The following is a 27,984-nucleotide window of genomic DNA, read 5'->3' as shown; positions in this document are numbered from 1 at the left end:
CTCTCACTTGCTCACTTCCTCCTCACCGTCCTCCTCACTGTTCTGTTCTCCCAGTGTGCGTGGATTCACAGGAATGGCAGTGGGGTAGTGTTTGGGCAGTTGAGCTGGTGCGTGAACACCTGTAACAGCGTCTGTCCTTCCATAGACTTCAACGAGAGTTTCTGCAACCCTTCATCGAATAAACGTGAGTACACGTCAGCGTGATAGGCGCTGATCGCTGCTGAACACATGTCTTAGTTTAGATCTAACGATATCGCAACGCTAGCAGGCAGCTGGAGCTGGTGTTTCATAAATTGCGAGTAGTGCGTACGCGAATTTCACTGAGCGAGACTGGCTGCCGAGGCAGGGCAGTTTCGGAAGACGAAGCCTGCCGTCGAGACAAGGTGGCTGACCCATATTCGCGCGTTCACTTTCTACCTTGGCCCTGGTGTCCTACAATACGCTGGCGGGCGCTTCCCCCAAAACAACACTTGCGCGCAGGATTTCCCAGTTGCTTCTAGGTCAGTGGGTTCACTGGCCTCGTTGGGAGAAAGTGTAGGAGTAAAAGTAGCCGCCGTGGACGTCCGGGCGCCTTCCTTGACGGCCGTTTCCCCGCAGAACCATGTCGGACTCGGACATGGCTCGGAACCCGTTCGCGGCCCTCTTCCCGTCCTTGGTGGACGTTCAGGCCTTTGTTCAGAACTCCGCCGAGGTGTCCCCGCGGGATTTCCCGCTCGCAGTCACCGAGAAGGATCTCGCCACTCGTCGGATGGAGTCCAGCGAGAACTCGGCGCCAAAAATAATCACCTCGGCGAGCCACGTAAACAGCAGTGCCGTGCCCGATGACCAGCAACTGCTGTCGGCCACACTCGAAGATATATTCAGGGTCGTCGTGTCAGGTAAGCAGCTCGACATTTGTGGTTTCTCGTCTAAGCGTCTACGAGCGCGTTGCGGAAGTGAGTGATGGTTATCTTCGGAAGTAGCCCCTGTGCAGGTAGAGTGTACTAGAAGTGTGCAGGTGCCGCAGACTGCGCGGTTACTTTCACTGCGAAACACCGGAAGCCGATTTTCATCGTCAAAGTGCGCCAGTCGAGATGGCCAATTCCGATGCTGATGTCGTTTGAACTGTTTCGAACACCTCCATAGCCGAACGCGCTTGCGACGCGGGCTGTGGCATTGACCCATTAATTGCGGCGACCACTGGATGATACGTGTGCGAAGAAAATTGTCGCGGCCAGAATAAATTACGTAATGCACGGTTCATTTAATATAACTTGGCAAAGTTGCTAAACAGCGCGACTCGGAAAGGGAATCGAGAGCATTACAGATTGATTATTCGAGTCATTTGCTGTTTGCGTGCTGAGCAAATAATGTGAAAAAAAAACGCCAGGCCTGCGCGGAAAGCGCAGCACAGTCACAGCGAAAGCTCGAAGAGCGGCATTTCTAGAGCCCGTTATGAACTCTCTTGTGGCTACTAATACCACTACACTAGCAACGTACCCACTACGCCACAAATCATAATTTTTGTGAAGTTGGAAAGCACCCACCACGACATCACTCGTCATTCTGCGGAGAAGCGAGGTACCATCTGTAAGGCATTATGTGCAGTTTCTTGATACGACGGCTGATGACGATGGAGAATTATGACTGAGCATTTTGTAATGGGTTGGAAGCTTTAAATGACCCACTAGTTACGTAATTCGCATTGTGTCACGCCCGGTCGTTATTTCACTCTCCCACAACGCTTTACAACATACGCTAACGTGAGAAAGAGATAGAGGGGAATTAACTTTATTAAGACCCTGAGGAAATGAATCATGGGAGCCTTATGGGCTTCCTTGGCAACCAATAGAGTAGCACTTGCGAGGAACCCACTACGCTATAAATCATAATTTTTGTGAAGTAGGGAAGCAGCCACTATGCAATTTTTCGTCATTCTGCGCAGAACCGTGGTACCTTCTAAACACCTCTAAGGCATTATGTGCACTTTGTTGATGCTGTGCCTGATGACAACGAAGAATTATTGCGAAGATCTTTGTAATGGGTTGGAAGCATTCAACAACCTACTCGTTGCGCAATTCGCATTGTGTGACGCCTGGTTACAGAACTCGCGTTGTGCGACGCTTGGTGCTTATTTTACTCTTCTACCAAGCTATATTGCATATGTTAATGTGGTTCCTTCCCGACATGAAGCCTGTATAGGACCTTTTTGCAAAGCAGTTTCAAGCACCGGCATGGCTCAGAGGTTGAATACTGGGCTCCCACGCAGAGGGCCCAGGTTCGAACCTTGTTCCATCCTGTAATTTTTTTCTTATTTCGAGCGATAGTGGTTACGGGGTTACGGACACTGGCGGCGACGGACAACTATGGCGCCAAAAATGGCCGCTGAAATGATCTCATAACAGCTTTCGCTGTAAAAGGAAATTCGCACAGCGTCTACAAGGCACGCTTCTGACACAGGTGTGATTTGTATAGCATGTTGTTGGGCTAGTTGGTTCATAGATTCAGCAGACATGTTTATACTGCGCGAAGAAGACAGCTCATAAGGAACATAGAACATGCACACACATGAACTGCAGACTTCCAACTATCAGTTCCAACAATCAGCTTTCTTTATTAACCAAAAAAAGTCACAGTTTCGCCGCAAGGGCGAAGCAATGAATGCGATAGCAAGGAACTAATGCTATACGAAGTGAGGCTCGCCAATGGATACTCTCAGTTTGAACAGCGCTTCTGTTGCAAAGGCGGCCGAAGCAGCGAAGGAAACTAGCGTTCTTCAAGTGTCGAGCTGTGACACTTGATAGTTCGCGCTCATCTTCTGTTTGTTCGTTTAGCGGCGTCCCTGAGCTCGAGTGACATTCGTGCGCGCCGTAACGTGAGCGCGGACATACGGTGAAAGCGTGAAACATTCCTCTACCCCGCGCCACGAGAAAACCGCGCGAGCAGACAGCGGAAGGGCAAGCTTCTCCCATGCGCAAATATAAGAAGCGAGCGAGCCCGCCGACGACTTTTAAATGCGCCCGTCGGGCTCCTAGCGCCACCTCGCTGGTAATGAAGAAACGCTTATTATCGCCTTCTGTCTCTGAGTCCGTCCAGCGCTAAATGGTGTGTATATAACGCTCGCCGTTAGCTACGTGGAGGATCTGCGTTTCGTGGCGTAGTGGATAGCGCCGCTCGCTACGGAGCATGGGGTCCCTGGTTCGATTCCGCGCTTCGGAAGCATTTTTCTGAGTTATTTTTCTTTGGGGCCTTTATATATATATACATACTTATACATATACGGTGCATGACGGCGGCGACGGCGACGGCAAAATCCAGCCGAGACTGTCCATATAATTGCTATCGCAATAAAAAGTGAGCACACATTTAGTACGTTTTTGAAAATAGCGCAGTTAGATGGTCATTTGAACATGCCTACATATGCCTCATTGACATTTTAATTATTAGGTGAGTATTTGTCGAGTTAGAAACATAATTAGGACTAATTAACTAAACCTCATTAATAAAAAAAAATAGTAGTGGCTACTACAGTATACTGGGAACAATATGCACTAGGTGTGCTTTGCGTAACGACATTCCTCTTTTTTTTAAATCATTCTGCGTGATAGCTGGGACGCCCTGTATATTGAAGAATGACAGACGATAAAGTCAATTGAAAGTTCGTGCTTGTGTGTTGTTTCTTACTGTGTCATTGCATATAATTTGCATATGCCATTCTTACCTTTCAACTTTAATTCAGGAATTCAAGTTATGCCACTTTAACATTTAAAATGTCTGATCTTATGTCTTGTGTGTTGTCTTTTCTATATGTTTAATGTGCTTTTTTTTTGCATATTTACAAAAAATTATTTCAGATGACATCAGTTCCAAACCTACCAAGGGTCCCTGCTGTGTCTACCTAGAGACATTTAGGGATTCCAATAAGTGCCTTGCACTTGACATTCTTGACGAGGTAAGAATTCGTGAGCTATACAAATTACGTGTGTTTCTGTCACTACCACCATAGATACTTAAAGGAGCCCTGCAACACTTTTTCAGCATGGTCAGAAAACGCTGCTGATCAGTAGTCCAGGCTCCCGAGAAGGCACGAGCCAAACATTATAGTGCAGCACGTGGCCCGGGATTTACAATAAATTCTCAATGTCAGCTAAAAATCTCGTCTGCTTCTCGCGACAAATGATGCTATTTACTGAAAATCACTGCGTCATTGACTCAAGTTCCACGCCATTGGCTGATTTGAACATGGCATGCTCGGTAGTTACTGCGGCCGCCACTTGCCCCCGTGCATGGGCGATCGCACTGAAAGTACGCCGCGTGTTTGAAGAAGAAAAACAAAGTGCTCAAGATCACAAGGTGCGTGTGACGTACCTTCTTCCCCCATGCCATCCGTCCCTGCTTAGCTTCCAGTACTTTCGTCGGGACGAGAGAAGAGAGAAAGCAATTACAGGGTGCTACAAATCTTTGTAACTCCGCTCGTACTGGACGGATTCAAAAAATTTTTGTGGCAGTCAATTCGTGAGGCAGTAAGCTTCCTTGGTGAAGCCATTCCATGGCTACTTGGAAAAGTGTTGCAAGGCTCCTTAAAGTCCGCACTCTAGGTGAATAGGAGTTGCCTTGTAGGGTACTCTGCAGCACACTTTTCTTTTTTTTTTTCAATAATGAGAACACACTGCTGTGAGTGTAATGCATTTCAATGAGTATTGTGAGCACTACATGCGTGCTTCACTGTTGTCATTTGTATAGATTTGCATCACCCATCATTGCCTTCTTCAGGGCAGTTTGACATGGTATACTACGAAAAATACTGAAACTAACCAAATTACTGTGGATGTGTAATGAGTGCAGTGGTTACTTTGCTTATTTCTCCTCCACACAGTCTTCTCAGCCGGTGTGCTGCCAATAGCACTGCATTGCTTGATGGCTCTTTTTTCTTAATTACTGCACTCCACACTTCACTGTTCCTGGTCACTGAAATGTTGGTATAACTTGGTGGCAATGTCTTTTCAGTCAGTAGTTCCTGTACAAAACTTGCATTTCCTGCAAGTACATTGTCCGACCACATCTGCCCTTGAGCTATGTGGCAAATGGCCTTGGCACTCTTGTTCCTTTTTAGATGGGAAGAGAGACAGTCTTCGTGAAAAAAGTGACAACCTCGTTATTGTGCACATGGAGTTGTTCCTGTAGTAGTGCGTTGGTGCATTTTATGTACAGTAGACTCTCAATAAACGAAACTCTCCTAAATGAAATTGCTGCTTAAATGGAACAACTGCCTCTAACATGATTGGTTTTGTGCTTGAATTCTGCACCCCTTTTCATCTTTCAGTAAACGAAACTCCTGTTAAATGAAACATATTTTCCTGGTCCCTTCAGCTTTCGTTTAACAGGAGTCTACTGTATGCCGGTATTGTGGGTGCCGGCCTATAAAATTCCCCAGAATACTTTCGTTTTGCAAGCAACTCCTCGCAACAAAGCAGAAATTGTTGCACTGTTATCTGTGTTGATGGCCCTTGCCTTTGCTCTCTGAGGTTTCAACAAAGTTCCAATTTACGGGTGGTCTTAATTGACTTGTTTCAGGTGGTGTTTGAGAGACTCGTCCTAGACGATCCCCAGCACCACGTTGTCCGCAAAAGCACTATCGCAAGTGAAACTGCTGAAGCAACGGAGCCCAGGGTTTTCTTCTACTTGTACCAATGCTACTTCAGGCTACAGAAAGCGGCACCCAAACTCAAGGTTTGTTTTTTTCTTTTAACGTAAAAAATTCTTTGGAAACCACTACTCGAGGTCTCGCCAGGTCTCACGATGTCTTGCCAAGTTTCTTGTAGTACTGCCAGTTTCTCACCAGCTTTCTGTCTCGTCTAAAAAAAAGCCACTAAATAAACCATTTGAATCAGTTGATATTTTTTCCCATGTGAACTACGTCTGGAAGTGTGTTGGTTGCTGGCTCTGTTCTCTGCACGGCCATGCAGTAAAGTGACAAACCATACCTGAATAATTTCGGCTCAACAAATACATGTGATAGAGAGCACAATTCCTTAAATAAAGCAAACCTTTCTATACCTGTTTTCTCAGGCCATGTGGTTGTAATGTAAGTCTGCATAGTCAGTCTTTGACTGATTGTTAAAGTGCAGCTTGGTGTAGCAGCATGTCTAGGGTCATCGTACTCTTACAGCCATCTCAAATCACATTCACGTATGGCAGACCTGATAAAGGCCTGCCATATATGCGACCATGCGTCATGTAATGATAGAAACGTAACGCCAAAACTTCCTCTCCGTCTACCCACTGAATGATTTTGACACGGATGCACGGGCCCCACCATTGAGGCACATGTCGGTGTTTTATACATTAATAAACGTAGGGGAAGGAGGGGAGGGGGGTAAACAATTGCACAGTTAAACAATTACACACAGTTAAACAATTTAACTGTGTAAGTTAAATTGTTTAAAAACACTGTGCTATGACCTGTGCGATGAGTTGCATCAGAATAACTCTCCTGAATTTGGCCAAGTAGTGCTATGCCCACTGACAAGCTCAACCATTGCAGTGGCAGTGTTCGTTTGTCTTTGTAGCAGTGCATTCATCTTCATCGTTAATTAGGCTGTCCTCATAACCAATTTCCAACTTAAATGTTTTTGATGCTGGATCAATTCCTGACTTCTCTAGTGTCTCTTGTTGAACAAATTAAATAGTATCTGCAGTGTTGTTTTGCAATGCTTTTGAGATTACCCACTCCTCATTAGTTGCAAGGCATTTAATTTGGTCAACCTGCTCTTTAATATTCTCTCTCAGAATGAAGACTTCAGAACCATTGAGAAAACGATTGTATCCCAAGCATCGACATGCCTTTGCCACTGTGACATTTATCCCGGTAAAAAGATACAGGAGCAAGTGTTCTACCTTTTGGAAGAATACCATGACAGCTCAGGCAAGTAGATTTGTGTGTGTGTGTGTTTTTTTAATAATACTTAACAAAATTCTCGACCTGTGTGTATAATTAACACTCCTACAATTACCACACTTCGGTTAAAAACTACAAATCACCCTTATGCTCTCCTTAGCTTCATTATCTGTTGTCTCATTGGTTGTGTCTACCAATGTTACAGTGTTCTGTAATATGGTGCTATGCCACTGCAGTTGTCCACAGTCACCAATTAAGGCATCTTAATTGATTAAAAAAAAACATTCATCCAGTAGCCCCCTTTTAAATTACTTAAGCGTGACTTGGTTTAAGTTGCTAAAGTGCTTTCTTTTCTTAAGGCTTGCACTGGGAAAGAAAAACGTTGCTCTAATCCAACAGGTCATCAGGAGCATCTTGAGCGCTTTCTGCGAAAGTGTGCCAACTCCATCAAACAGCGCTTTGATGCTGAGGAGGAACAGGTGTCCTTGCTGGAAGTGCTGTCACATTCGTTTGACATCCTACGTGCACGCTTTGCAAGAGTGTCCATTGCCAGCCGTGACCTCTTCGTGCTGCTCGACATACTTAGATACTTCGCCCTGTCCACATCCACAGCAACCGTGAGTGATGCTGCAATTACTCTGCATTCATTGTTAATGGGACGTGTCTAACAATAGGATGACTTTAGTTAGTCAAAGCTGGGGCTCCTGGTGCACTGTTATAGGATCTTTTTTTGCAATTGCTACTGCAAACAGAAAATATGCATGATTTATGATGAAACAGTCAATGCATGTGCTGTATTCTCGACTAAGCTTCTTATTGAAGGCAGTGGTAGCAGCTTCCTGGCTTGATTTTTTTTTGGGGGGGGGGGGGGGGGAGCAGCTATGCACTAGTGAAGTTTTTTCATAAGTCTGGTGATATATACATTACAAGACATTTTTTTTTGTACGGTGAGTGAAGTATCGAGGTCCCAAAGTAAGAATTGTCAGGGGGACCTCCTAACAAAAAGTATGCAGCAGGTCAGTACATCAGTCAGCAAACAGTGGTGAATTAGCAGTAAAATATACAAAAAAATGTACATGAAAAGTAGGGCAACACAAGGAGCAATGATTAAAGTGTTGCCTTACATCTTAACTACAAACTTGAACTAGTATTTCCTAGGATAAGAGTTTTTGTTGCGAGTACAGTGCTTTTCCTGTCGGTCTTGCACTTGTTTTGGTGTTTCCTGCTGTATGCTTCAGCTGTGAATCCAAGACGAAGGGTTGTTTTATGAAATAAAAAATGTGGAACTTTGATCTTTTTTAGCTCTTTCTTTTTCAATTCTAATATTAGTAAACCTGTTACGTATTACAAGATTAGCAACTGGGAGCTTTCCAAAAATATTTCATTGTAATATTGAAATGTCACATTGTTCAGGTGTTCTTGTGCCGCTTCATAAGAGTAAAACCAAGCTTGGCACAAGGAGTTGTTTCACTCATTCGATGACCTGCAAGCTCCAATCATTGTTGCCGTGCTGGAGTTGGTCAGTAAAATGCCTGTTTACGTGCAGGCACTGTCAGTAAAAACATGAGTGATTCAGATCAGTGGTTGGTCTTCTCTTTTTTTTATTCCATTGATTGTCAGCATTCTTACTCTCTGCACTTCTGCAGCCTTGCCAATGTCACTGGCCTTGAAGGTCACTGATCGTAACTGGCATGTGTCCAGCAGTGCCGCTTGCCTTTAAAGATAACGGGAGGAGGAAAAAAACATTCTTTGGAGAGCCCATTGAGTTTTAATGAGGAGCCAGGGCAGTTGGTTCACGTAACTCATTCCCACTTAGTATGTTGGCCCTCCGCTGAATTGACGTGGTCATTGTGTGTAAATATAGAAATATGCCCTTAGTCACTTGTGTAAAGGTGTTTTTTCTTGTTTTTTTTTTAGTTGAGGAACTTCGAGGCAGAGCATTAAAAATTTTACTGAATAACAAGAACAGCTACATTGAAAATAACTGTTCAGCAAGCAGCATTCAATGTATAGACATTTAGTTATTTTTATGCACTTTAGCAAAGCCTAGAAATGTTCCAGTTCATTCTTTAATGTAGTAGTTCATAATGATGGTGATAGCTATAATGGCAGTACGTATATGCATTATCATTCTTTCCACCGCCAAATTCGTTATTTTGTTACACATTTTTGTGAATTGGGTGTTGCTCAACATTCCACAGGCCTTGCTGGACTTCAGCACCCCTTCGGACGCGGGTGACCTTCGGAGCTTTCAAGAGAGCTTGCTGGGGTCACCACTGTGCATTTCGTGCCTGCCACGCAGAGAAGCAGACCCCTTTGAGTTCTTCGACACACCTTCTCAGTCCACAATGCAAGAGCATTCCATCACTGAAAGTAACCTTTGGCTGGTAAGTAATCCCAGTTTTATTTCAGACTGTTTAACAATGTTAACCGCTTGTAATGCTGCACCAGATATAATGCATTCTTTTTTCAGGGTTTCATTTACCCTCCAATAAAAATCAAGGTTTATGCATACTGCTCATAGTTCAGCTGTATGAAGTGAAATATCAGTTGTGATGTGGTTGATGCGAGATACTGGAGAGTACATATCTCAATTAGGTGCACAGGCCAAGAGAAAGGTGGAAAGGGCAGTGCTAAAGGAGACAAGATATAGAGAAAAAGAACAAGAAACAATAAAGGTCTGGTGGCAGCATACATTATAGATATTTGCTCTGTGGGTGTACACGGGTTGCCTAGGCAGCAGAAGAGCCTTTGCTCTACCCTTAGACATCATCTCTCACTACTGACAGTGCTTTACCACGTGCAGTGTGGAAATGTTCTGCAACCTCAGTCATTTACTCTTTTTCAAACTGTGTACATTGTATAATGTGATATGGCTGGAGCCAAGCCAAAGCATAGGGCATGTTATTTGTAGCATCAGGCAAGAGATTGCCTAGACAGCGGTTGTAGTGTCTCAACAGCAGCAGCCAGCGTTTCAGCAAAAACAGGCCAGGCAGCTTGAGCTCGTGCCTCATGGAGGGCTGGCAATGTCGCTGTAGCGCTGGGCATTCTTCTTCACTACAGTAGCTTTTAATTGAAATCTAGAAATTATAAAGTAAAGGAAAACAAAAATTGACGAGAAAACAATTTTCCGCCAGTGCGGCAAGCCGTTTTTTTTTTTTTCATTGCATGTTTAATTTCATCGCATTGCGGAGCCAAAGTTCATCGCTGTACAACTTTGCTGCACCAACTTTTATAGATTTCATGTGGTTCTCTATGGAAACCCTCATATCTCAGAGATAGAGCAGTTGGCTTATATATTAAAGTTCTTTTGTACCTTCTGATCATCCTGGGTGGCCTTTTTTTCCCCCACTATAATCTGTGGGATGCCGTACATTGGGCAATAGCCCGTAAGAAAAGAGTTGTTTTTGCCCGCAAATGGGCAGAGCCACATTTTTGCACAGTTCTTACAGCAGTGGTAGCATTTGCTGCAGATATTTGTGTGTCCGTGGCGGAGAGCTTTCGCACAGATTGTGGCAACAAATGTTATGCTTGCAGCCTCTGAAAGGGCTTGCTGCAGAGATGCACAACATCTTTTACACCTTGCTGAGGCTGTCCCACGAGACCCGCGACAAGACGCTGACGTGGCTTGGTCAGTGCATCGAGTCCTGTGCAGGTGAATACAACAGTTTACTTTCTATTTATTGAAATGCGCATAATTGCAGAAGCCCTCCTGTGTTGTCTCGTGATGTTAAGCCTCTTGAATGAGCTAACCAACCAATAAATCGTGTTCAGAAGTGACGCATGCGCACGCATGCGTGCCCCTTCCATCCATCGTCTTACTCCTTATTACTTCTTGCATGCAGACCGAGGCAAGCTGTGGAACAGTCAGGTCTCGGAGCTATTCTTGACGATGCAGAGGGGCGACGGCTTTGCTCTGAATCTGGGCGCTGTATTGCTCAGGCTGGCGCGGCCATTTTCCGAGCCCTGTTCTCCGAAGCTTCTGAAGGTTGATTACCGGTACTGCTCCGTCGAGCCGCAGTCGGAGGAACAGGCTGTGAGCCTTGGCCTACACCTTCGTGGTAAGCTCCCGCACTAGCTTGTGGGTTCAAGGGCAAAAATGAGTGATAGTCATATCATCAAACGCATTGTGTATCAATTGTGTACTGGCTCACATTGCAGTGCATATGATACAGCTGCTGTTGATATACATACATACACTGTTTGTTCTCTTTTGTCTATCTAGGCCAATGCTGTAAGGGTGTCCATCTGTGCTAGTCATTTTTGCTGACTACCTTAAATATTTGAAATATCACATGAGCAGAAGTTGACATTGTACAAAGGTACTACAGTACTTTGGACATCCAGCAATACGATAATGTGGAGCAGTCGTGCAAGTCTGTCATGCACGAACCTGTTAGCTCCCGTAAGACAACCATGATGCTGATGACTGCCACATTTCTCTGATGGTCCTGGCACATTAAAAGGGACAGTATTAAGTGTGCACAAATTTCCCTTTTTTTTGTACGCTTCAAAAAGACACTGCCACCCTCCCACCTCTCCAACGGAAAGTTGTCAGGAATTACAGCGCATTCAGACAATGTACCATTGTTGTTTTACCTGCCGTAGCAACTACCAAACTGCTTAGAAATCTAACATTTTATCAGGTTACACAGTGTGCGTACTTTTGATGTCGGCTGTACACTACATTTGGTGTCCTGCAGTTGGCACTTGAGTGGTTATATGTTAAAGAACTGTTATAGAAGCTTGCAGTGTTATGCTGACGGCAGCCTGGATGATGCAGGGCTTTCCAAAGAAACGTGCCTTGTGCCTCGGGAAGAAGGCGACAGTGCCATGATGCCTGATACCAGCTTCAACTTCCCGACCGAGTGCTTCTTTGCCTGCCATCGGGTGCTTAGTCTCGGCTTTCGCGTGGTGCACGAACGACTTGCCAGGCTGAGTCAGGACCTCAACAGAGTTCGCAGGTACTGACCATAAACTAGGCCTGTCTCCTTTGCTGCATTGGTTGTCCACAGTGGTTGATGACATGAATAAGCCCATTTTGTAAGTTTTGAAAACAGCAGTTAATTGATGGTGTTAACACCGTTATTGAGGATGGTAAACACCCAAATAGAGTACTATAGTTGGATACAACTTTAGAAGTCCGCGGCACTTCCTCCTCAAAGGCGGATGCACACAAGCCTGCACCAATGGGCGCGCACTCCAGACGGACGTCATGAGCCAGACTGCCGGTGACCCCGCCTTCGGAAAACGTTGCACATTGCATGAGCAGAACTATTTCTTTCGTCGCTGAGGTGATCGGCTGCCGTGCTTCGGCCATCTGGGCGGTGCATCTCGGGACTGCTTAAGTTGTATCCGATTATAGTGTAGTATTAGGCACTGCAAGGCCTTGGGTTAATTGTGACACTCTTTGTTTGATGGGCACCCACAGCTTAGGTACACACGGGCATTTTCAAGTTCTACACCCCAATGGAATATGACGGCGCCTACATGGAATTAAACATGTTATCTTTTGCCCATACCACAATGAAACAGCGGCAGGTTAATATCTTATCGCTTGGTGTAGCTTTAAGCACTTGCCTCCTTTCGTCTTACTCTGTATCAAAGCTTCCAAAAGTGAATTTCTTCTTAAGCATCTATGAGCGTTCGTATGTGGACTATTATTGCAATACGAAGATAGTTCATTGGAATTCCAAGGCAAGGTAATTTTGAAGATTACTGTGTCCCAGGATATTGGATAATGTTCTTACTTTGTTCTCCATCTCCCCTCCTTACAGAGTATATGAGGAGACACGTGCGCAAGGGGGCGAATCTTCTGAGGTGGGCCGCAGGCTGCAAGAAAACATGGAGAAAGGTGCTCACAAATGTCCTATTTTGAAATTGTTCATCGAGTGAATCTTCTGGCTAACTGCTTTTTCACCGCCCTTTTTTAGAGACGCTTAAAGGGACACTAATGAGCAAAACGATTTTTCTCACATCAGTAAAGTGGTCTTCCACGATACCAAAAACACCACGCTTGCTGCGAGAAAACACCTAATAAGCGAGAAAACGCGCAAATAGAAAATACAGGTGGCGACGCCACCTTGGAATTCCTAAGGTCCCTGTATTTATAAAGGTAGCGACAACTACACGTGCGCCCTCTCGAGGGGTCCAAGGAGCAGCGATAGCAGACGACGCGCCGCTCGCTCCCGTGCATATTGCGGGCGCCTGAAACTGAACTCGGTGCTCGCTTGAACCATTAAATTATTAACATTTGTGGCCGAAGATGTTCATCAATTATCAAACTACAGGGACAATAACTTCAACGAGCACAGAGCATGTTAAACGTTGAAATAAAACGCGTGCCTTTCCGAAGCAGGTTCCGAGCGGGTTCCCCACAGCAGCTGTCGTGCAGGGCATTTATGGTTTTTTTTTCTTTGCATATTTTGACATTCAGCGTAACTTGAAGTACAGGTGGTATTTGGGTGAGCCAAAAGTGCTTGTTTTCTAGTTCGAATAATATAGGGAGGTGGTGAGCGTACTGCTACTCTCAGAAACTTCATCGGGCACCTAGCGCACTTGTAGTGCGTAGAGCAAAATACGCGCTATTATTGGTTTGACTATGTTTATCAGCATTCGGAAGTCTTCCCAACGTTAAACGGCACTTTTAACTAAGCTTATTTTGTTTGTACTCTAAGAAGGGGGCATATTCCACAAATCCAGTTGCACTGCATTTGAGGAATGTCAGCGACTTGACTACCTTTCCAGATATACGAAATATATCATGCCCACTACAGTAGAACCCCGCTGTTACGTTCCTCACTGGTGCGTTTTCCCGGCTGTTATGTCGTTTTCCGCCGGTCCCGGCATAGCTCCCATAGGATACAATGTATTGGGAACCCCGCTGTTACGTCGTAACTGTCGGACCGTTCCCGTATGATACGTCGCGAAGTGCGCTAGGAGCCGACCGAGTGACTACCGAAGAGAGCGGTCATGGTGCATTTTCACGCAGCTTGGCCTGGTTTTACCGCAATATTAGCCGCATGAGAGGCGCAAGCAACAGGATCTTTCAATTGATGCAAACAAAAGCATGGCCTTCGAGATTCGCGTTGCAAAGATGGCGTAATTGCTCACGAAAGCAAGGCCTTCGAGATCAGCATTTACTATTGACAAAAGCACAGCCTTTGAGATTTCTATTGCACAAACATGGCGTCTATGACGTAATTGCTTGCGAAAGCAAGGCCTTCGAGATTGGCATTCACTTCTGCCATCACGTTGGCGTAGACTCATCATCATCGTTATTTGTCGGAGGACGGGAGGAGTTCGAGCGGTTCGAGCTGGTTGGAGCTCGCATGGTCGTGCGCGCGGTTCGCGGTCGGACTCACCGCGCTGGTCGTGATTGCGTGTGCTTAGTTCTTTCATGCTTACAGCTGTTGGTGTTAAAAAGATCACATACGTTGATTACATTTCTGTGGATGAGGCCGTCCCCAGCTCCGCGTTTCTATCCATCGACTAGATCGCGGCTGAGCGCGCCAATTTTCGTGCTGCTCGTAAGCATTGAAATAAAATTCTGTACCACTAAATATTTTGTCGTTTTTCCTGTTTTTCGGCTCTTACGTTTCCCGTCTCTTACGTTTATTTCTTACGGTCCCTTCAAAAACGTATCAGCAGGGTTCTACTGTAGTGTCGGTGCGGCATATATGGTTTCTGTTGTTTCCTCCCAGTGTCTTGCAGTATTATTTATTCTAACTTGTCAAATGCATTGTGGTCATCTAGGGAAAACATCACGCGGAATGCTTCAACGAAGAAGCCTTAATCGATCTTGCACATGGCAGTGCGGCGAAACACGGCAAGGTGTGACAAAAAACTAATCCCAAACGGTCATTTCCCTGTGAGCTTGTAGTGTTGAAGCCACGCCGCTGAGAAAAATAAATGAAGCTGTACTGGGTTCCGAGCTATTTAATGTTAGAGATACGGGGTGTGACTCTGCACTGACTACTACGCACAAATCTACGGCATAAAGAACGCCGAAACAATAATAGCGTTGCTGAGATGGTGTTCATGTATATGCACGAACGAAAGCAAGCCGGCCCGGCGTGCTTTTTGCTTGAAACTATAACAATTACAAAATCACTTACTTCGTATAGTCGGGTGTTTTCTGTGGGCACAAATTTCTTGTGACTGCTTTTGTTGAGCCATACCTTCCATCAGCATATATTTTTGTCACCGCGAGGAACGAAAAAAAAAAAAAAAAGCTTTTTTTTTTCATCCTCCGCACGGTGAGGCAACCGAAGGCATAGAGACCCGACATACTAGCACATCACGCAGAATTCCTGCGTCCACTCAACTTCAGGTACATAAACGGTTCTAGTTTGCAACAACAATGCGACAGAGGCGCGCGAAGTACTCTCTACTTGCTAAAATCGCCCAACTACACGCTTGAAAACACTGCAGTGATCCGTACCTATCGCCGGCACAGCGCTGCCGCCGCTGGACCCTTTGGGCGGGGCGCGTAGGCGAAAAGGTCACGTGCCTCCAACCGGCCTATCGCAGGACGCGGTGGCTGGATCAAGACCTTTCGCTACTTTTGAAAGATAGAGGGACTTTAGGAATTCCCGCACCATTTGCCGTGACGTCACATATTTATGACGGCGCCTGCTTGGGCCTACGTAGTTCCTAATCGGTTAAATCGAAGTACATTGTCCTCTGAGGGGGCCAGAGACTTGATAAAACGAGTTTGTGGAAATTTCGTCGAGCCAGTGGCGCCAAAATACGTTAAATGCTCTTTGAAATGTTTTACGTCACAAATTACAAAGTTCGGCACGAAATTTAAAAATGAAACTTTGAACTTGGTTTTCTCCGCTAATAATAAACCTGTGGTGGTGAAATAAACTACACAAGAGTTCTCCAAGCACACTTTATCAATCTAAACCAATTCATTGTTTCTCTTTAGTGTCCCTTTAAGGGAAACAGTGGATAAGTGTAGACTGATGCATTGTTATTTGGTACTTCAGCTCCATGAAGTGTTCTGCAGCTGATAAAGTATTATTTTGTTTAGTATGTATAAAATACTAAATTTACTAAATAACTAAAGCTCCGGTGGGCCTAAGCAGGAGGGGCATACAATACATGAATAATTCAGCAACACCGACTTAGTGCTCAATAGAAAATGTGTGGACTGGCGTATTAGATTTTAAACTAGAAGCTGAAATGTCTCCAGCCACAGTTTTTAGATAGACTCGATGTTTCAAAACTGAATGAGTCCCGAAACATCAGGTCCATCTAAAAACTGTGGCTGGAGCCATTGAAGCCGCTACAATTCTTTCACCCAGACAGACCGATCTCTGTCAAAATGTTTACATCTACGTAGATCTCAAACTTGAGCTCCAGCTGGCTGTCTGAAGGTCTAATGACTAAAGTGAAGTACGTAGCAGGCAGAACCACTTGTGACGAACGCTGAGGTGTAAAACAAGTTTGGGTACTATTCAAGTGAAAGTTGAATAAAAGAAACCATAGGCTGGAAAGGGCTGTGTGGACAGGTCATGAAACAGCAATTAGTCCATGACTTGTCGTTAAGGTACAGTTTAATACATAGCCAGATAGCATAAGTGAATGAAATCAATTGGTTTCCTTTATATTTGGGGAGGGGGGGTTAGAAATAAGAATACCTGTATTGCAAGAATTTGTAGATTTACTTTTGCATAATAATTTGACACCCGGAGTATTATCAGCAGTCTGACCACTAGCGAATTTCACCATGTTGTTGAATCCTGCCATGTTTATGTATTTATGAGCTAATCTGAGAGGCTGTAACAGTCCTGTGGCTGTTACAGCAGAATTGGATACTGTGCAAAATTGCACCCAAGGCGACGGGTAGTCAGGATTCTTGTTCGTGTTTTTGTGTGCAAAGAAAAAAAGGCCGTTTTTCTTTTACTCATCAAGATAGTCAATTGCTTTCCTTGATGGAACAAGATGTAGTGCATACATAGTGGCAACAATGCAGCTCGGTCTTTCTCTCCCTTCAGGCATGACACGTTTCCTGTCGTTGAAGGCAGTACTGCTGGAGCCGACCTCTCTTGAGCAGATGTTACGGTTCCACGTGGCATCGGCCTCTTGGCTCTGCCATGTGGCCACGGATCCGGACTTGGACTCGTACCAGCCATTGACATTGCCTTTTCCGGAGCATGGCAACAGCCGACTGGCTCTCGTGCCCGAGTTTGTGGTGGAGAACATTTGTGACTGCATCGTCTTTGTCAAGAGGTTCAGCGAACGCAGTCTTGAGGTTTGTGCTGAAGCAGTCTGCTGTCAAGTAGCTGTGGCGCCCCTTGGTGGGTTGCAAAAATAAGCTGCAAACAGCTTATTGGTTGAACTTGTGCCTTTAGTGGAAGTGAAAAACAAACTTGGTGGTGATGACAGTAGCAGCAAGCTGTCAGCGATCGTGAAATTTAAGGCTACAGTTTTCAAATGTTCTTCAATTACACCTGCACTGTTCTTGATAAATGTTGTGCTTGCAGCATGGTAGACCTGCTTTTCCCATAAAATATTGCTGTTATCAGCAATATTTTCCATGCACATTGCCGATCCTGTCTGCTTTTTGGCCTACGTACAGTGAAACCTCGTTAATACGTACCTGATGGGAACGTGGCATAACTACATACTAATCGGTAGTACGCATTAACCAGCAAGTGCAAATTTGCATCTCCTGACGTGCGCCATCACCGCCAACATAGAAATAAACACAGTACCACAGCACAAGTACCCACTACAACGCCTTTTCTTTATTTTTGTGCAGAAAAGATTCTGGCTCTCTCGCACGACCCTCCTCTAGAGCGCGGTGAAGACGCCAAGGCGCATTTCAAAACTATTGCAGAGTCCGTGATACGCAGCGGCTGACATAGCGACAGAGCGGCCAGTATCGGCTCTCCGCAATACATGTGTACGCGTCTGCATCGCGATCTGCCACTAAGCGAAAACTGACACGTTTCATTGACTAGTTGCAACTAGTGGCTAGTTGCATGCAGCGCTACACGTACTCGGCGCACGCTGTCACTGCGGTGCGGGACCGCTTGCTGTATCGTACGCGCGCGCTTGCCGTGTGAATGTTCTTCGCACCCACTCCACTCCAGACCGCGCACAGATGCGGCGATTAGCTAGTTGGGTTATCGCAGCGATGACGAGTTTTCTGCAAGCGATGTACACACCGCATCTCCACGTGCCCTAGCGCTCCTGGTAGTGGACGGAGGCGTGTTTAGGCAGCCGTCAAGCGTGCAGTACGGTCGCGCTACGGTTACAACAGTGCTACAGAACTGTACCGTACGCACACTTGGCATGAAATTGTCAATGCAGCGAGGTTTCTCGGCGCCCGCGACGCTCAACTCGGCAACAGTACGCTGATTTCTTTTCTACAAAGCGACGCGCACTTCAACGCCGTCCCGCAAAACGAGGCGACAGTGATCGGTGGTCCAGCACGCTCACGTTGTCGCCCATCAAAATCATGCAGTAGGCTTAAGGTAGCGCTACGCCACACGCGTGCCTGAGCACATAGCTGAAGGTGATAGGGTTGCCGGCGATAAGTCATACTGGCGCAATCGTCGGCGGGCACCATCACACCTTGGTTCTTTCCCGATGCTTATCCGCAAAGGCGTCGCCGCAATCGCGTGGAAGTTGGAATCATTGATTGACCGATTTCTGCGATTCTGGAAACGATAGAAGACATTTTGCGGCACATTTTGGTGCGGCAAGTTCAGCGGCGCTGTAGACATTTATGGCAGAAAAAGCTATCGCGGTACCCGCAGGTACGCACTAACCGGTAGGCATAGGACGAACCGCTACTGCTTAAGCGGTCAGCGAATGCATTAATCTCTATGAGACTCGGTCGGAGATTCGTCGCAACTACGTTTTAACCGTTAGTACGTTTAAAGCGGCTACGTATTAACAAGGTTTGACTGTATTGGAATTACGGCCTATTCATAAGCAATAAGCTGCTTATTTTGATGTATCCTGCTCTTCTCGTATGCATTGGGTCAAACCTCAATGTGCAGATTTGAGAATGCGCATGTAATCTCATGTATTGTTGGCTTGCCATTGCTCAATTGTGCAATCTGGCATGCTTGTCTCCCAGTTTGTAGGGCAGGAGTTGGAACACTTGATGACATTGGTGCTGGTGTTCATGGGGAGCCCGCAGCGCATGAACAATCCCCACCTGCGAGCACGGCTGGCCGAGATGCTCGAGGTGCTCATGACCTCTTCCGAAGATGACTCCTTCACTGGCATTGTGCCCTTGTAAGTGCTTGGTAGTTAATAAACCACGTAATTAGAAGAATGATATGCATAATGTTGAAAGACAGAAGTGGCCTTCAGGATTAAACATCTAATGTGGGCAACTGGCACTCTAGTTAATAATGGGAAATATGGGCGTGTACTAATGTGCAGCACTTTAAGCAGTTTACTGGCCTAGTGGGAATACTGAACTTTGATGCATTTCCAGTGCTTAAGTGAAATAGGAAAAAAAAAAAAAAATCCTGCAGATAAGAAAAGAAAAAGGGACAGTAAGAACTGGTGTTCTTACTGGCCCTTTTTCGTTCTGTGTCTGCATTTTTTTCATGTTTTTTTTTTCTTTCCTATTTCACCTAAGCACTGCAAGTGCATCAAAGTACTAATATGCTTCCTGTTTGAATTCTGACTTTTATAGTGATGGCTGATGTGGTGCAATTAGTTATGAGGCAGTGAGATCAAGTCGCAGTGAAGGGATGGGTGGCAATAAAACATGTGAAACAAAATCAAGCATTCTATTGTCAAGTTTCTTACCCAAACTGTGAACTGTTGTCTTTGATTATGAGTATCATTTTCTGAAGGTTGCCTTTCTTCTCATAATCTGAATGGTTCTTGTGTAAGGGCTGGGCCTCTTAATTTTTTATTAAGTTTTTTCTGACAGAATTTATCATTCGGGCTTATTCTCAATGCCATTGTGCATTTAATAGAGCCAATGTATCACCATAGCTGAAGTTTCAACTGCCGTAACGTCTTCTGTTCATTGATCTCTTGACAGAGCTGCTTTTTTTTCTTCTTTTTTCATGACACACCTACCGATTTCTAAGTGCTGCTGATTGCCGTGTGGACGCTGTAGCGCACACACCTTGCATTTCTCTATGAATATTCACTGAGTTTTCTTCCTGGGAAAAAGAGCATTTGAGGCACCCACTGACTTTATAACAATTGCATGAAATGTTATTTTTTTCTTGCTTGACTTAGGAGCAGCAGAAGACGACTGTTCTTGCAGCATCCATTTGCAATGGAACTGTCGCCGACTCTCCTACATGTGTTTGTGAGCATCGAGATGACTGGACAGAGTGTGACGTTTGAACAGAAGTTCCACTATCGTCGCCCCATGTACACCATTTTGGAGAACCTTTGGAACATACCTGGTCACAGAAACAAAATGAAGGTCAGTATTGGCTACCATCTTTGCATTGCTGCAACTCTATATTTGCTGGATTGCCGCGTGCATATGTGTTGATTGATCAAAGAATTATCAAATGCCAGCTGAATTCTTAAGAAGGAAGCTTTGAAGAGCGTATAAGATGATGTGATTTCTAATATGAGAGTTAGGTCGCAATGTACAATGTTACGACATTCTTTTGTATTTTCAATTCACACATGCATATGCTTCTTACATGTAAGTGTCACTTACTCATTTCTGTGCCTATATCACTCTTAGTGACCCCTCATTGATCTGCCATTCTTGCAACCAATCTGTGTAGTTCTTGAATATGTTTCTCGTGCGTGTGTGCGGTTGTTTCATCCCATCTTTCTATTTTTCTAAACTTGCAGAGTCTGGCTGCTGAAGCAGAAGCAAACATTGAGTGTTCCACCCCTCCACTTTTTCTGAGATTCATCAACTTGCTCATCAACGATGCTATCTTTCTTTTAGATGAAGCCCTTTCGGTAAGTGAAATGTGCATCTGGTTTGTTGGGTATTAGATGTCAGATTATTAGGTATTTGTAAGGAACACAATAGGTAATGGCCACTGCTTGAATATTCTGTAATATAACTACAGTAGAACCCCGCTGATACGTTTTTGAAGGGACCGTAGGAAATAAACGTAAGAGACGGGAAACGTAACAGCCGAAAAACAGGAAAAACGGCAAAATATTTAGTGGTACAGAATTTTATTTCAATTCTTACGAGCAGCACGAAAATTGGCGCGCTCAGCCGCGATCTAGTCGATGGATAGAAACGCGGAGCTTAGGACGGCCTCATCCGCAGAAATGTAATCAACGTATGTGATTTTTTTAACACCAACAGCTGTAGGCATGAAAGAACTAAGCACACGTAATCACGACCGGCGCGGCGAGTCCGACCGCGAACCGCACGCACGACCATGCGAGCTCCAACCAGCTCGAACTCCTCTCGCTCTCCGACAAATAACGATGATGATGAGTCTACGCCAACGCGATGGCAGAAGTGAATGCCAATCTCGAAGGCCTTGCTTTCGCAAGCAATTACGCCATACACGCCATGCTTGTGCAATAAAAATCTCAAAGGCTATGCTTTTGTCAATAGTAAATGCCAATCTCGAAGGCCTTGCTTTCGCGAGCAGTTACGTCATAGACGCCATCTTTGCAATTTGAATCTCGAAGGCCATGCTTTTGTTTGCATCAATTGAAAGATTCTGTTGCTTGCGCCTCTCATGCGGCTAATATTACGGTCAAACGAGGCCAAGCTGCGTGAAAATGCACCATGGCGGCTCTCTTTGGTAGTCACTCGGTCGGCTCCGAGCGCATTTCGCGACGTATCATACGGGAACGGGCCGACAGTTACGACGTAACAGCGGGGTTCCCAATACATTGTATCCTATGGGAGCTATGCCGGGACCGGCGGAAAACGACGTAACAGCCGGGAAAACGCAGCAGTGAGGAACGTAACAGCGGGGTTCTACTGTACCTGCCTCTTTTTATTTAGTTAAGCGAGAGGGTAGTTCTATTTTAATTGTGGATGTCATACACGCTGTCATTGATTTTTTGTTCCACTTCACACATATAGTACTAGTGCGAATACCGTATTTACTCGAATCTAGGCCACCCTGGATTGTAGGCCAACCACCGAACTTCGCAAGGCCAAAAAAAAGCTTAATCATTCTTAATCTGAAAAAAACTTAATCATTCAACATCTGTCAGATGTTGAATAAAATTGAATTGTACTCGAATCTAAGCCGACCCCCCACTTTCGCACATCGTTTTTTTTTTAAAAAACATCGGCTTAGATTCAAATAAATGCGGTAACATACTCATGTGAGCTAAGAAGCTTAAAAAAATCAAATAATGTATTCCCTCATACCATGTTGCACCCAATAGCTAATGTCACTTTTACATTTACATAGTATTTTGTGGTTTTGGGACGTTAAACCCCAGATATTATTGTTATTACGATTACATAATATTTTTCAAGCAGCTACAGCTTGGCACACCATATGTTCTAGATAAAATCACTTGATTTCGTTAGAGAGCTTATCCTGGTGTTTTGTGGGCCTCCTAAATTTCAGTTTGTACACATTGCATTTTTCTGCACTGCTGCACTTCAATGGGAGTGGACATGAAAATTCTAGTGTACTTAGAGACAGATGCATCTTTAAAGAAGCCCAAGCAGTACAGATATCCCATAGTTCGGGTGTTACTTCATAACATTAAACCTGATCAATCAATCAATCAATCAATCAATCAATCAATCAATCAATCAATCAATCACATTTATCACACCCTGTTACGTTCTGATGGTAATGTTCTTAAAAGCCACCAGTAACTAAAATATTGCTAAATTTACCAGACCCCCCCCCCCCCCCCCCGGTGGTCGCTTAGTATAGTTATGGCATTGTGCTGCTGAGCTTGAAGTTATGGGTGCTATCTTAGCAGCAAAATTCACATATGAATGAGAGTAAAAAGTAGGAATTCTTGTGTGCATAGATGTAGGTCATATTATAAAAGGTCAGTTAGAGAATTAGTTTGTTCATTAAGGAGCTCTTCCCCCACAGGTGCTGCATTGTAATTATTCATGATGAGTAATTACAACAGCACTAACCGTAACACAATGCTGCAGTACATGAGCCGGCTACGGGAGCTGCAGCAACCTGGGCAAGCGGCGGAGGCCAACCTGCAGCACCTTGGCATGCTGGCCCACTTCCACAACGTCATGGGCACAGAGACCATCCGCACCTTGGCACGGCTCACAGCCGAGGTGTCCTCCATCTTTTGCCATCCCACCATGGTGGACCGCATTGCAACCATGCTCAACTACTTCCTCCTCCACCTGGTAAGTGCAGGGTTGAAATTTTCTTTTTTTTTTTTCTAACTAGAGCTGAACCCCCTTTATAAGGGACATGCACTTGGGAGTAGTTCTTGTCCCTTTTATGAGGTGTCTCTCATAAGCAGGGTACCATGTCCCCATTTTCTGATCAACCCCTATTTTGATGTTGGGCACAGTGTGTGTCTCTTATAATCAGTTGTCCCTTACATCAGTGTCTTTTATAAAGGGGTTCAGCTGTAAATTTACTCAAGAATCCTGGCACTGTGTGTGTTCAGCTTCCATAGGTAACTTGGAACTTTCGTCTAATCTTTCTTGGGTTTAAAATTGGAATTGCGCGTTGACCCTAAGCCCAAGTTGTTACAAGTTGCCAACTACGAGCTTTGGAATTGCCACAGTTTGTTGACTGCAGTCCACTGTAGGTATTGGAGTGTTCCTCTGGTCAGTAGTGGACGAAAGCTTTCATATTTTTTTCAGAATAATTTTCAGCTGCTCTACACTGGAAGGAGACAATGTAAACAATTTGTCTCGTTATATTGCAGGTAGGGCCACAAAAGAAGAACCTCAAAGTGAAGGACTTCAGTGAGTACGAGTTCAAACCACAGGAGCTGGTGCAAAACATCTGCAAGATCTACACTAATCTCGGTTCGGAGGATTCCGAAACGGCTCAAGCATTTTGCATTGCAGTGTCCAGGGACGGCCGATCCTACAGGTTAGTAAGACGCAAAATAGCCAGAGAACTAGTTTTGGATCCTGCATCTGGGCTTCTGAACAATAAAATTTTAAGTCTTCATGCTGTGTATGGGATCATGGCACTTTTAAGTTTAAACTGACTTAGCATGTTTTAGATACTTTTCTAATTTTTCAGTAAGTAGTTCATTACATCAAGTGGTTCCTGTTTTCAACCTTGCTTAATATTTTGAATAGATTTGACAAATTGAAAGACTAAATTTTTCCCCTCCCCAGTCCCGATTTGTTTCCACAAGCACAGAAGGTTCTCGTGAAGATCAGGCAGGGTGCCCTCTCTGTGGCTGTGGGGGAGCTGGCCGAGAAGATTCAGGTGTGTGTGCTGCTCATTTTGCACTCATAACATTCGACTTCAATATCATAAACACTGATAAATGAAGAAAATCTTCTATGTTTCTTGCTGGCATAATTATGTAACGAATGTGCGAGAGGGTACCCAAAAGTAACCGGACTGGTGCTGAGTTGGGCGAAGCAACCATGGTACGCTATTCTCCCGTTAGGAGAGCATCGTGCCACACCTTTAGAGTAGAGCTGTGCGAATAGCAAAATTTTGGGTGCGAAGCGAATTCGAATATTGAAGTGTGAGTGCGAATCGAATATTTTTCGAATATTCCTCGAATATTTTTAGAATATTTCTCGAATACTTCGAAGTGAAACTGCAGAAAAAAAAGTTGGAGAGGATTCCTAAGCATATTCTTATGAGATAGCAACATGAAAGTGTTTCTTTTTGCTAGGTTGATGAGGCACTGGCGAGGTGGTGTTTGATAGTTGTCTTACCAAGAATGAGGCAATGTAGAGGCCGAATTGTATTTATGTACATGATTTGGTGCAACCAAAGTGTTGCCGACAACACTTTACATGTGATAGGCAAAGATGCCATTTCCTCAGCCTCTCCTCCTCTTTCAACATCTGTGGAAGACCAACTGATGTGGCGGACAAGGGCGTGCTCCCTTCAAGTCCGGAGTTCCAAATCTGCCTCATGGACGTTGATATATAAGAACATCTGAAATTTTTTATGCTAAAAAGCTTCGGCTTCCGATTTTTCGTACTTCCTGCCCAAATTTCAGGTCGAAAACAGCATTAAGTGAGCCCCCACCTCTGCCACATCTTTCATCTCCATGTTGGAACCAGCGTTTTCTCGAGTTAATACACTTGCGACCGTAGCGCAGCTTGAAAGGCAGCTTTGCCGCAATACCGGGGTGTGATGAGGTGAAGCATATTGAAAATCTAGGGACCAGTTCCAATCGGACATTGTCTCTTGGCAAAGTTCGACCGTAACGGAGCTTGAAAGGCAGCTTTGCCGCAATACGAGAATGTAATGAGGTGAAGCATATTAAAAAACTGAAGGGGTCACTTTCAATCGGCTGTTGACTGTATTTGTTTTTGGGAAGTTCGAATAGTACAATTCTAGTGCGAATCGAATCGAATAGCAAACACTATTCGAAAAATATTCGAAATTTCGAATATTCGCACACCCCTACTTTAGAGTTCATTGCATCCGTCGTGTTCTCCTAGGGAGCTTTTCTCTGTGTACCGTTTTTTGTAACTCGCCGTAACTTGCTCGCCATTTTTTGTAATGGCCGCTTTAAGTGAACTATGTGCGGATATGAAATTAAATTTAGGTTCGGGGTGGTAAGAATAGCACTATGACAGGGCACAAGTAACAACCTGGGAGCAAAAGTCCGGGTCGATTTGGGACTGTTCTGTCAAAGCACGGCCCGTTTTCACTCGACCATCCCTATGCTTGTTTGTCGAAATTCAACACAGAAATTTTGGTCCGTCGTCGGGCTTTGAGCACAAGTGCACAATTTTCTTGCTATTTTCGTCTGCTCATGAACTTGACGGGCATCCAGAAACGAGATTTCTCAGGAAGTGACATTTCCCTCTTTTTCAAAGAGAGAAAACCACTCATAGCCTTACGTTTTTCCCATCACAGCATCCTTGTAAACAGTGTTCACAATAGTTGCTGAGTCAACAAAGTTTACAGCTGCCCACTGTTCACTTTGGTCAGCCATCGCGAAAAAAACTCCAAGTGCACGAAACTACTTTAATGAAAAGAAATACTACACTGTACCCAGAGAAAAGCTCCCTGGGAGAATCCACCAGATTCAATGAACTCAAAAGGTGTGGCACAATGCTCACCTAGCAGGATAATTGCATACAACAGTAGCTCCGCCAAACGCAGCACCAGCCTGGTTACTTTTGGGTACCCCCTTGTATGCTTTTATGCAATCAATATTAGATGTCATGAAGTTGTTCTCGTGTTGTAATATGATTTTTGTTATATTATAAGGATCCCTTGTACAAGGAATAACGCAATGAATCAAAGGTGCTCATTCCTTCTGCCATACACAAGCCACAAGTAATGCATGTGCCAGGTATCTGTTCATAGTACACGTGTGCTTCTTGTGATGGCTATCATAACAGGAAATCATGCAAGTGGCAGTTAGTAACTCTTAATTTAATGGTTAGTCTGGACTCATTATTCCTTCTTTTACAGCTTAGAAGTAAAACCAATAGTGTTTAAATCACTCCTATCCTAGCTTCTGTATTTGATTAGGGTCACATCTCATGACATAAATTTGGGGACAGCTCAATGTGAGGAGCTCGGGAGGAACCATAGACAAAGAGTTCAGGGTAAGGTATGATTTTAAAGTAGACAACAATGTAGTGTTAAAAAGCGATGCATAAGCTTGGAGCCACTATTTCAGCAAGGGATATGTCTCCGTAAAAGCCCATGGTTGAAATGTTCACTCCAGGCCTCAACCGTCCACTCAAGTATATTGGGAGCATTAGCTGATAACTGAAGTTCAAATGAAGGAACTTACCTTTAAGGCAACAACATTAATTTTCCTTCTGTGATCAAAGACATACTGCAGCCAGAGTTGCTAGCTTTTATAGATTATTATGCCGGGCAACTTTGTCAGCTTCTGTGAAGGCACTTTCTAATTAATTTTTTTACAAGAGTGCAATATCTATGGAATGAAACGAACTTCTGTGGCGAATTTTATTGAAGTATCGTTTTAATAAATGGCTGTTCTAAGCACGTGTGAACTTGCAGAAGGCAGCCTCTCAGCAGAAGCAGGAAGATGAGGCCACCGGAGATGCTCCCGAGGAGTTCCTGGACCCCATCATGAGCACGATCATGACTGACCCAGTGGTACTGCCAAGCTCAGGCATTACACTTGACCGGTCTACCATAGCAAGGCACCTCCTCAGGTGAGCAGCATATCTGTTATTTCAACCTTTCTCGCATTCAGTCTCTCAATTTGAAATTGCAGAGCTGCATATACTGCCCTGTCCCAACCCACCAAGCACCAGAACAAATGCAAAATATTGTTTTGCTGCAGAAATTCCACCCAGCTTCGTTACATTTAATCCAACTTCTTCACTAACTTGCACAAAATGTTTTTAAAAATTTGGAGTCTATGTCAAAACAAAAAACGCAAATTCTGATTCGCAAAGGGGGCTTCACGGCAGTGCTTCACAGCTGTGCGGGGAAGCTAGCTTCACGGCAAGACGCAGGGATTATTTTTAGCAAATTTTTTGGGAATCGTAAATGAGGGTGCGGGGGGGTTATATGCGAGAAAATACGACACGTAGCGCTATAGCACTGCCTGCAAGTGAGCAGAGAAATGCAAGCTATTGTGTTCATCTCCCTCCTCTCTATTGTTTTCATGTGGAAGCATCAGTGACCAGACAACGCAACAATGCATAGACATTGTAACAATGTAGATTTGATGTCTCGAATACAATTGAAAAAACAGCTCTCACTGTTCAGTCTTATTATTTCATGTATGCTTTTTTTCCCATCTGTTTCAGTGATCAAACTGACCCCTTCAACCGGTCCCCTTTGACAATGGAGATGGTTAAACCAAACGAAGGCCTTAAGAAGAAAATCCTGGAATGGAGAGCAAAAAGAATGCAATGATGCTAGCTCATTTTATCTTCTGTTAAGTTTTCTAAAGTGTCTATTGTCATTCCTTGGTTTTGTTATCCATGACCTGTACATATTTAGCAGAGAGAATAAATCTGTTAATTTACCAAGATGGTTTCGTAACATGGGACGGGAACAAGCAAACAT

At 44.5% G+C, this 27,984-nt stretch overlaps 1 protein-coding gene across 1 annotated transcript; it reads left to right on the top strand.

The window, feature by feature from the left end:
* Positions 1-37: 37 nt before the first annotated feature.
* LOC119393477 (ubiquitin conjugation factor E4 A) lies at positions 38-27,941 on the top strand. The gene is made up of 20 exons (XM_037660517.2): positions 38-184; positions 598-878; positions 3,834-3,931; positions 5,554-5,709; positions 6,769-6,904; positions 7,277-7,494; positions 9,079-9,264; positions 10,415-10,532; positions 10,723-10,938; positions 11,661-11,841; positions 12,655-12,731; positions 16,882-17,138; positions 18,978-19,138; positions 20,108-20,300; positions 20,687-20,800; positions 22,950-23,162; positions 23,696-23,865; positions 24,120-24,213; positions 26,962-27,119; positions 27,723-27,941. The coding sequence occupies exons 2-20, from the start codon at positions 602-604 to the stop codon at positions 27,829-27,831; spliced, it is 3,132 nt and encodes a 1,043-aa protein (XP_037516445.1). The 5' UTR covers positions 38-184; positions 598-601; the 3' UTR covers positions 27,832-27,941.
* The last annotated feature ends 43 nt before the right edge of the window (positions 27,942-27,984 follow it).

The sequence above is a fragment of the Rhipicephalus sanguineus genome, chromosome 5 (genome assembly GCF_013339695.2).
Source record: "Rhipicephalus sanguineus isolate Rsan-2018 chromosome 5, BIME_Rsan_1.4, whole genome shotgun sequence".
NCBI classification, from domain to species: Eukaryota; Metazoa; Arthropoda; class Arachnida; order Ixodida; family Ixodidae; genus Rhipicephalus; species Rhipicephalus sanguineus.
This window is presented reverse-complemented; position numbering and strand designations above follow the sequence as displayed.